A 9,629-nucleotide genomic window follows, 5' to 3' on the forward strand; every position below is an offset into this window, starting at 1 on the left:
CACATGCGAAATTATGCATTTATGTTTATTTAAATTATACAATGGACTCCAAAATGTAATTGTTTCATGATATTTGTTATATTATATCACCTTTATCTATCAATATTGTTGAAATGAAGATCAAATAGCTGTATGTTGAAATATGTTGAAAAAGTCAAAACTTTACATGGGGTGTACTTACTTTTTCATGTGACTGTATATCCATTTTATTGGAGCGACATTTGCATTTTATTGGAACTACATATGCATTTTATTGGAACTAGATAATTGTGACCAAGAAATAATTGTAACAATAAATGTAATAATAATTGTGACAATAGTTGTGAGCAAGGTTAATCACAGAAATGAGCACCAACTGTTGTATTGTCCACCTGTCTTTGGTGTTGTAATGGCCATATGTTTCTGCACAGACTTATAGTAACACAAAGTTGACTTTATGATTGTTACTTGCAAAATCGAACATTTGGTCGGTTGCGTTCGTTATTCTGTCTGTTTGTCTGTTTGTTACTTGGCAAATAAAATATTTTTTGACAAGTATGTTGATCACTCTAGTTTGTGCGTGTGTTTGTGTGTTTGTTTTTCTGTCCGCTCACTTATACTTGCCCAGAGGTCACAATTTAAAACCGATCTTCATGAAACTTCACCAAATGGTAGAGTTCGTGGTCCGACAAAATCCCATGTATTTGAGGTCAAAAGGTCAATATAGGCCAAAGGTCAACCACTTTTTTCAAATTTCTAAAATCCTCCATTTTTATCCGATTGACTTGAAATTTTAATAAGAATTACATATCAGCAAATTGAATTCAACCACCAACTATTTTTGAGATCAACATCGGCCAAAATGTCAACATAGGCCAAAAGGTGAACTACCATTTCAAATCACTAAAATCTTCAATTTTCATCCTATTGGGTCTTTGGGCTTCCTGAAAAGCGCTATATAAAATAAATGCATTATTATTATTATTATTATTGACTTGAAATTTGAATAGGATTTTCATATCAGAAAAGTGAATTCAACCACCAACTATTTTTGAGGTCAACATAGGCTAAAAGGTCAACATAGGTTAATTTTATAAAATTGTCAATTTTCCTCCGATTAACTTAAAATTTGAAGACGATTTGTATATCAGGTCACTCAATTCAACCACCAATTAGTTTTGAGGTGAGAAGATGCTCTACTGAGTGCCATTCATTCTACTTTGTTCTCTTTTGCCAAGTGTCACTCTATGAGTGATTTTTCATCTGTTTGTTTGTCTGTCTGTCTGTCACTCGCCTACAGGTCACAATTCTAAACGGATCGTCATGAAACTTCACCAAGTTGTAGAGGTCGTCACAATTGAGAAGCCTATTGATTTTGAGGTCAAAGATCAAAAGGTAATGTTGAGGTCAAATTTCTAAAATCGCCATTTTTCATCCGATTAAGTTGCAAGTTGAACAGGATTTGCATATTGGGTCACTGAATTGGGAAACGAACTATTCTTGCTTTGCAAGAATCGTGTGCTGCATGACGTCTTCTTGTTTGTTACATTGGAGTGAAGTGATTGTAATCCGTGCTTAAAGTAGGTTATTGATCACAATTGCGAGTGCCAGACTGCTCAGTTCATTCTTGCTATTGCATGATGTATTTTAGATGTTTACTTGCAGTGAGTAGTTATTTTGGTCTGACCAGTCAACCATGTATTTCCCCTTAAGAATTCGATTTGACTCTGTATACAAAAAAATAATAAAAAAAAAAACCTCTGGGATTGTGTCAAACCCCCCAGCTCATCAACTAGGCACTCAACTAATTGTAGGAAACTACTAAACTCAAGTAACCCCTCTATCTGCCTCATCAATGATTTCAATATTTCCAAAGACAGATGACTTCTGTCCATTGGAGATGCAGCATGCAGATGTGTTCAATTCATGTAAGTGGTAAGATAAATAACTGACGGTATAATGCACAAATGAAATGTAGTATGTGATTGAAATGATTAAAGAACACTTTTCATTTACTTAGACCTCCTGTCTTTTACAACTTTTCCATATTTTCCTGCTGTTTTTCCCCTTTTATATTATTTCATTTTATCTACACTAGGGCATGCCCGTACTATATCTATATCTAAAATTATATCCCCCCCTCTATTTACATGAAATGGTTTGGTTCATGAAATGTTTTGGTCCATTCGCAACGCCAAAGCGAACGGCGAACGCTTTACATGAAATGGTTTGGTGCATGAAATGTTTTGGTCCATTCGCAACGCCAAAGCGAACGGCGAACGGCTTGCGAGTACAGTGACAATCCCCCCGGGGTTTTTATTAGTTTTAAAACATAGTTTAACGCCAACATAGCGCCAACATAGTTTGCAAACGTGAAATAAATGAATACGCTCTCAAATGTGCCATCCGAGGCAGAGTGTGTCCGCCACGTTCGGCACACGCGATAGCTCGCTGCTCTCTGATTGGTTGAATCGTTTTTTGGACATAGCTCGGTAAGTAATTGTCCGATTAATATGAAACCTTGAAAAGGCACATCCTCGGGTCCCCAGCAATATACCTGGCAAGTTTAAAGTATATCGGACCCGTGGTTGTCGAGAAACAGCGGTCACAGACAAACAAACAAACGTACAAACGTACAAACAAACACACAGAGATTACTGGAATTATAGATAGATTATCTCTCCTTTTCATCTTCTCCTTTTCATCTTCTCTCTCCTGCTCTCCTTTTTCTCCTCTATTACCTCGTCACTTTTCCCTTCCATTGCCCACCCTTTGTTCTCTCCCTTTTATGTTTCCTTTTTTGAGTTGTTTTGGTATATTTATCGTCATTCTTCCCCTTCTTTTTCACTTATTTATTTCCCTATTATTTCCCTTTGCTCCAAATCACCCTGATGTTAACTCCTGAACCATTACCCTTCCTTTCTTGAGGTGTCAGAACGAGTCATTTCTATCCTCATGTGCGCATTCATCCCTGAGCTCTGATGCACAAAATTCGACTCACTTCCACACCATATCAACCATTAACCTATTAGTCTAGTCTCTAGTGGGTAAAGGGGGGGGGGGGGACTGTGCACCCCCCTGAAATCAACTTCTAATCAATGTCTCTATGTATATCAGAAAAAATGCGTAGAAAACGATTAGCTATGTTAAAAAATTCAAATAGTGTCCTGTAGCGGCTACCGCTGGGTTTTCACAATCACCTTGCACCTATCAAGGACGCGGAGCGATCACCATGCCGGGCTCGTCCAGGACGCCCGGGCAGGCTCGCCCTCAACTTGCCAGGCCGCAGCCAGGACGCTGGGCCACGCCCCCTCTCGCCTTTCCTGGGCAAGCGCTCCGGGATAATATGTATATATATTGCTGCCCGATAAACGGGCTTTTCAGAGTGCCTGAGTGTTTGGTTTGATTAAAGCAACTGGGATGAATTCCAGCTTTTTGTCGCGTCCATTCTTCCGATCGACGTGGGAGCCCCAGCTCCTTCATTGGTGACCTACCGACATGGACACGGCAGTCGCCCTTAAACTGCCTACCTTCTGGGAGGCTCACGCGGCGGTTTGGTTCGCACAGGCGGATTCCCTGTTCGCCCTGCGAGGCATCACGGCCGACGACACCCGCTACCACCATGTGGTAGCAGCGCTCGGTTCGGTCACCGCGGCCCGCGCCCTGAGCCTCCTCGAGAGCCCGCCAGCCGCTGACAAATACGGCGCGATTAAGAAGCTTCTCCTCGACGCTTTCACCCTCCCATCGGCGGAACGCGCACGGCGCCTGCTCGACCTGCCCGAGCTCGGCGACACACGCCCTTCCGAGCGAATGGACTACATGCTTTCACTGCTCGGCGAGCACTCTCCGGCATTCCTGTTCCGGGAGCTGTTCCTCCGTCAGCTGCCTAACCCGGTACGCCTCGCCCTGGCAAGCACGACGATCACAGATCCCCGGGCCCTTGCCAGAGAAGCCGACAAGATCTCCGCCGCAGGACAGCGCATCGCAGCGGCGACATGGGACCCACCGCCGTCCGACGCAACACCCATGGCGCCCGAGCACCCGGCACGGTCGACGACCGAACTGCCGACGCAATTGGCGGCCGCTACACCGAGCCGACCACCTCCAGCACGACGACCGGGGCCTCCACCTGACCAAGCGTGGTGTTACTATCATGCCAGGTTCAGACAGAAGGCCCGGACATGCCGACCCCCGTGCACCTTCGGCAGGCCGGGAAACGGCCGGGCCGGCATTCATTACCAGCCATGAGCGCCGGCCACACGGGCAACTTACTGTTCATCACGGATAAAGCATCCGGACGGCGCTTCCTGTGCGACACCGGCGCCCAACTGAGCGTCATACCCACCTCTGACCAGGACAGGCAATCCGCGGTTTGCGGCCCCTCCTTGGTTGCGGCCAACGGATCGACCATCCGCACCTTCGGCCCACGCAACGTCACCCTCTGCTTCGGCGGCCAACGCTTTGCTTGGACGTTTGTAACCGCAAACGTGCCCATGGCTCTGCTAGGCGCCGACTTCCTCTGCACACACGGACTGCTGGTGGACGTCCAACGGCGTCGTTTAATCAACTCCGAAACCTTCAGCTCCCTGGTATGCACATTGAGCAGCTCCGCGCCGACCGAGCTGGCATGCGCCGTCCCGGCGGCGAACGAGTTTGCTTGCCTGCTCACAGAGTTCCCGGCCCTCACGCGGCCGACGTTTTCGGCCGTCGCAGTACGGCATGGGATCGAGCACCACATACCAACCACGGGCCCGCCGGTCTACGTGAGGGCCCGCCGCCTCGACCCAGCCAAGCTCGCCGTGGCGAAGGCCGAATTCGACGCGTTGGAGCACCTCGGCATCGTGCGGCGCTCCGATAGAGCGTGGGCCTCGCCACTGCACATCGTGCCAAAGCCGGGGGGTGGATGGCGCCCGTGTGGCGACTACCGCCGTCTCAATGACGCTACCACCCCCGACAGGTACCCGATCCCGCATATCCAAGACTTCTCTGCCCGTCTGGCGGGACGGGTCATTTTTTCGAAAATTGATCTCATACGGGGATATCACCAGGTACCTGTCAGGGCGGCCGACGTCCCTAAAACGGAAGTCATCATGCCGTTCGGCTTATTCGAATTCTTGCGGATGCCGTTTGGTCTCAAGAATGCGGCTCAGGCTTTCCAGCGCTTGATGGACGGCATGCTGCGTGACCTGCCGTTCCTTTTCGTTTACCTGGACGACATCCTCGTCGCCAGCACGTCCCGGGCCGAGCACCTCCTCCACCTCCGAACACTGTTCGGGCGCCTCAGCGAGCACGGCCTCATCGTCAACCCGGCCAAATGCCACTTCGGCACGACGGCCGTTGATTTTTTGGGCCACCACATCACCAAGAACGGGGCCATGCCGCTGCCAACCAAGGTCGAGGCCATCACCACGTTCCCGCGTCCCCGCACCATAAAGGCCCTGCAGGAATTCCTGGGAATGGTGAATTTTTATCACCGCTTCGTGCCCCGCGCTGCTCAACTCATGCGGCCCCTCTACGAAGCCCTCCGGGGCAAGCCGGCCAAGCACGACATCGCCTGGTCCGCAGCAATGGATGCGGCCTTCCAAAGCTCAAAGCGGGCCCTCGCCGATGCAACACTGCTCGCTCACCCGGTGCTCAACGCTCCCATCACCCTCACCACGGATGCCTCCGACTACGCGGTGGGTGCCGTACATGAGCAATGGGTGAATGGGGTTTGGCAGCCACTCACTTTTTTCAGCCGGCAGCTCCGGCCGAACGAGCTCAAATACAGCACGTTTGACCGGGAGCTCCTCGGTCTACACCTGGCCGTCCGCCATTTCCGCCACCTCCTGGAGGGCCGACCTTTCACGGCGTTCGTCGACCACAAGCCATTGGTTTACGCCATGGCCAAGGCCACGGAGCCGTGGTCGGCCCGCCAACAGCGCCACCTCTCCGCCGTGTCGGAGTTTACCACGGACATCCGGCACGTCGCCGGCAAAAACAACGCCGTGGCCGACTGTCTTTCCCGGGCCAGCGCGAACGCGGTCCACCTGGGCGTGGACTTTGCGCTTATGGCGGCGGTCCAAACCACAGACACCACGGTGCAAGCCCTCCGGGCGGCGGACACGGGCCTCCGCCTGGCCGACATCCCCTTCGCGGACACTGTCCTGCTCTGCGACGTCTCCCAAGGCCAGCCTCGCCCCATCGTGCCCGTCACCTGGCAACGCCGCATCTTCGCCTCCCTCCACGGCCTTTCCCACCCGGGCCGGAAAGCTTCCCAGAAGCTGGTGTCGGCGCGATTCATCTGGCACGGCCTTCGTCGGGACGTCCGCGATTGGACCAGCACCTGCACGGCCTGCCAACGGGCCAAGGTCCACCGACACACCCAGGCCCCGCTGGCACCTTTCACCGTGCCAGAAAGACGTTTCGACCACGTCAACGTAGATCTGGTGGGCCCCCTCCCCCCATCACGGGGGTTCACACACCTGCTCACCATGGTGGACAGGACCACCAGGTGGCCGGAGGCCATTCCCCTCGTCTCCACCACCACAGCCGACGTGGCGCAGGCTTTCATCGCCACCTGGGTCGCCCGCTTCGGCGCACCGGCGGACATCTCGTCAGACCACGGACCACAGTTCACCTCCGAGCTGTGGGGCACGGTCGCCCACAACCTGGGGGTCAAGCTCCACCGTACTACGGCCTACCACCCCCAAGTAAACGGGTTGTGCGAGCGATTCCACCGCTCCATGAAGGCCGCGCTCATGGCCGGCTTTCAAGACGGCGGTTGGGCCGACCGGCTGCCGTGGGTCCTTTTGGGCCTCCGCACGGCCCCCAAGGAGGACCTCCAGGCATCCACCACCGAGCTTGTCTATGGCCAGGCGCTACACGTCCCGGGTGAATTCGTGCCCGACGCTACCAGTCCCTGGTCCGCAGCTCACCAGCGCTCGGACCTCCAGGAGGCCACCCGACGGTTTGCCCCCGTGCCAACATCCCACCACGGTGACCCCCAGTCCTACGTCCCCCCAGCACTTCGCACAGCGGAGTATGTTTTTGTGCGTCACGACGCACATCGGGGGCCACTCCAGCCGCCGTACGACGGGCCCTTCCGGGTGCTGCGACGGGACGACAAGTCGTTCGTCATCGACATCGGCGGCAGGTCGGACCAGATTGCGGTGGACCGCCTCAAGCCGGCGCACGTGGACGTCGACCACCCACCACGGGTGGGCCTTCCGCCGCGGCGAGGCCGCCCCCCGTCCACGGTGCCCCCCACTCAACCGCCCACCACCCTCCCACGACCCGCCAGGGGTCGCTTCGGCCGGGTCATCAGGACCCCCCTCAAATTGACCCTGCCGGTGCAAGTCGATTCTGGGTGGACGTGTGTAGCGGCTACCGCTGGGTTTTCACAATCGCCTTGCACCTATCAAGGACGCGGAGCGATCACCATGCCGGGCTCGTCCAGGACGCCCGGGCAGGCCCGCCCTCAACTTGCCAGGCCGCAGCCAGGATGCTGGGCCACGCCCCCTCTCGCCTTTCCTGGGCAAACGCTCTGGGATAATATGTATATATATTGCTGCCCGATAAACGGGCTTTTCAGAGTGCCTGAGTGTTTGGTTTGATTAAAGCAACTCGGATGAATTCCAGCTTTTTGTCGCGTCCATTCTTCCGATCGACGTGGGAGCCCCAGCTCCTTCAGTCCCACGTATCATTTTAATGAAAATTTGTTCAAATTAGTGTCTTAGTGTCAAATTAGCCGCTAAAGCTGACTTCATCAGACGTCTACAAGGCAGACAGGCAGGAAACTTATTCGACCCTATCAAAAGGAAGAAACTCAAGGCCATGGAGGCTTCCAGAAAGAAGGTTACCCTCACATTATCACAGGGAAAGGTAATTAGGCATTCCAATACTCAAGGGATCGTTTCCATTTTAAATGGCATCTTGTACTTTTGCATTCCTGCCTCTCGTCAAGTCTCACAATCAAGATGAGCCATTAGACTTGGAAGAACTCATGAAGTGCTGCCTGATGCCTCCTAGCCTTGGGACTCCAGACGGTTTTTTCTCCAAGACAAACAAAGCCGCCATTCTGCACTACCTTCTGGAAGACACCACCCCAGAAGTTCTACCATACCCTGAGGATGCCCTATTCATTCAAGACGGCATGGCACTGCTCCATGTTCTTTACAACCTTCCCCCGACGTGGGGTGAGATATGTCTACAAGTGCTCGATCAGATGGTGGCCAAGAAACACTTCTTGGTCTCAACAGACAGTTACCATCCGGAATCCATCAAAGCCCAGGAGAGGTTGAGGTGCGGCAGCTCAGAAAAGATCATTATAGCTGGACCAGCAACCAGGAAGCCATACAATTTCAAGACATTCCTTGCATATGATGACAACAAAAAGCAGCTCTGCCAGCTTCTGCTGCGAGTATGGAGTAGTCAACAAGCCGTTTCGAGGCTTGAGAGAACTGATATGGCAGTGCTGATCGTGGAGGGGAGAGCCCATCAACTCATCTCATCAAATGGCAAGGTGAGTTAAAAGCTTATACTATTTCAAGAAACCTAAAAATAAAAGCATGAACCGATGTATGTACTTCATTCATTACCTAAGCTAAAACAATCGAGTTAACCCATCTCCTTATTGATAATTGTCTGTAATCTCACATCCTTATGTGTGAGGTACCCTGCTTTCTTTCATATCAAACTGCTTTTCACAAAATTCAATGCCTTTTTGTGTTTCAGGTTGAAGTGCATGAGCTCCCCACGATCTACAGCAATCAGGAAGAGACAGATACAAGGGTGGTACTGTACCTTCATCACGCCGCCGCCCTCGGCTACAAGAATGCTGTGGTCAGAACCCCTGACACGGATATCTTTGTGATTCTACTCTACCACGCCCACACCATCAAGCTCACTATATACCTGGATACAGGATCAGGAAAGCATCGACAGCTACTCAACCTCTCTGAGCTTGCAGAATCCTACGTAGAAGATTACTTACTGTGCCACTCTTCTTGGGTTTTACGTGTTCACTGGAGAGGACTGCACCAGTTCCTTCAAAGGCAAGGGGAAGATGGGTCCCCTGAAAAAGCTGGAGAAGAACCTCAGGTTTCAGAAGGCCTTCAGGCAACTCGGTGATGACTGGAACATCAAGCCTCAGGTGCTGCAGCAGTTGGAGCAGTTCACTTGCCTGATGTATGGACAGAGTCGCGAGTCTTCTGTGGACATCATCCGTACGAAGCTGCTGCGGAAGATGGTGGGGCAGGACAAGAAACTTACATTAAAATCTAAGGTAGACCTGGCTCGCCTTCCTCCCTGCCATTCTGCACTGAATCCACACGTCCTACGTGTAAACCACCGTGTTGCACTTTTCAAGCGAGCTCATGAACCCTTCATAGAAAAGCCAAAACCCTACAGTGAAGGACAGGGATGGACGCTGACTGATGAAGGACTGTTGGAACCGGTGTAGTCCTGTGGTCCTGTCCTACCAGCTTCTCTGGTTGATCTACTGGACTGTGGAGATCATGAAGAGGTGGACAGCGAAGATGAGGAAGAAGAGGACGAGTTTGACTTTGATGATTCCATTGAAAGCGAGGATGATGGATGATGGATGTGGTAAAAGTCATTTGGGCACAAATATAGCACCAATATGGTAAAATTGCCATCAAAAGTCCCTC

General features: G+C 51.5%; 1 protein-coding gene across 1 annotated transcript; it reads left to right on the forward strand.

Annotated features, from left to right (window-relative positions):
* The first annotated feature begins 1,109 nt into the window (after window positions 1-1,109).
* Window positions 1,110-9,090, forward strand: LOC144891732 (uncharacterized). Its single transcript, XM_078775943.1, has 2 exons — window positions 1,110-1,374; window positions 8,695-9,090. The coding sequence occupies exons 1-2, from the start codon at window positions 1,303-1,305 to the stop codon at window positions 9,088-9,090; spliced, it is 468 nt and encodes a 155-aa protein (XP_078632069.1). The 5' UTR covers window positions 1,110-1,302.
* The last annotated feature ends 539 nt before the right edge of the window (window positions 9,091-9,629 follow it).

This window comes from Myxine glutinosa, chromosome 1 (genome assembly GCF_964187855.1).
Source record: "Myxine glutinosa chromosome 1, kmMyxGlut1.1, whole genome shotgun sequence".
In the NCBI taxonomy this organism is placed as follows: domain Eukaryota; kingdom Metazoa; phylum Chordata; class Myxini; order Myxiniformes; family Myxinidae; genus Myxine; species Myxine glutinosa.

Bases quoted from the DNA above. Each gene is read 5' to 3' on its own strand.
- LOC144891732 (XM_078775943.1), top strand. From the start codon at position 1,303: ATGAAACTTCACCAAGTTGTAGAGGTCGTCACAATTGAGAAGCCTATT. The intron at 1,375-8,694 runs GTAATGTTGAGG...TTTGTGTTTCAG, and splicing joins TTGAGGTCAAAGATCAAAAG to GTTGAAGTGCATGAGCTCCC.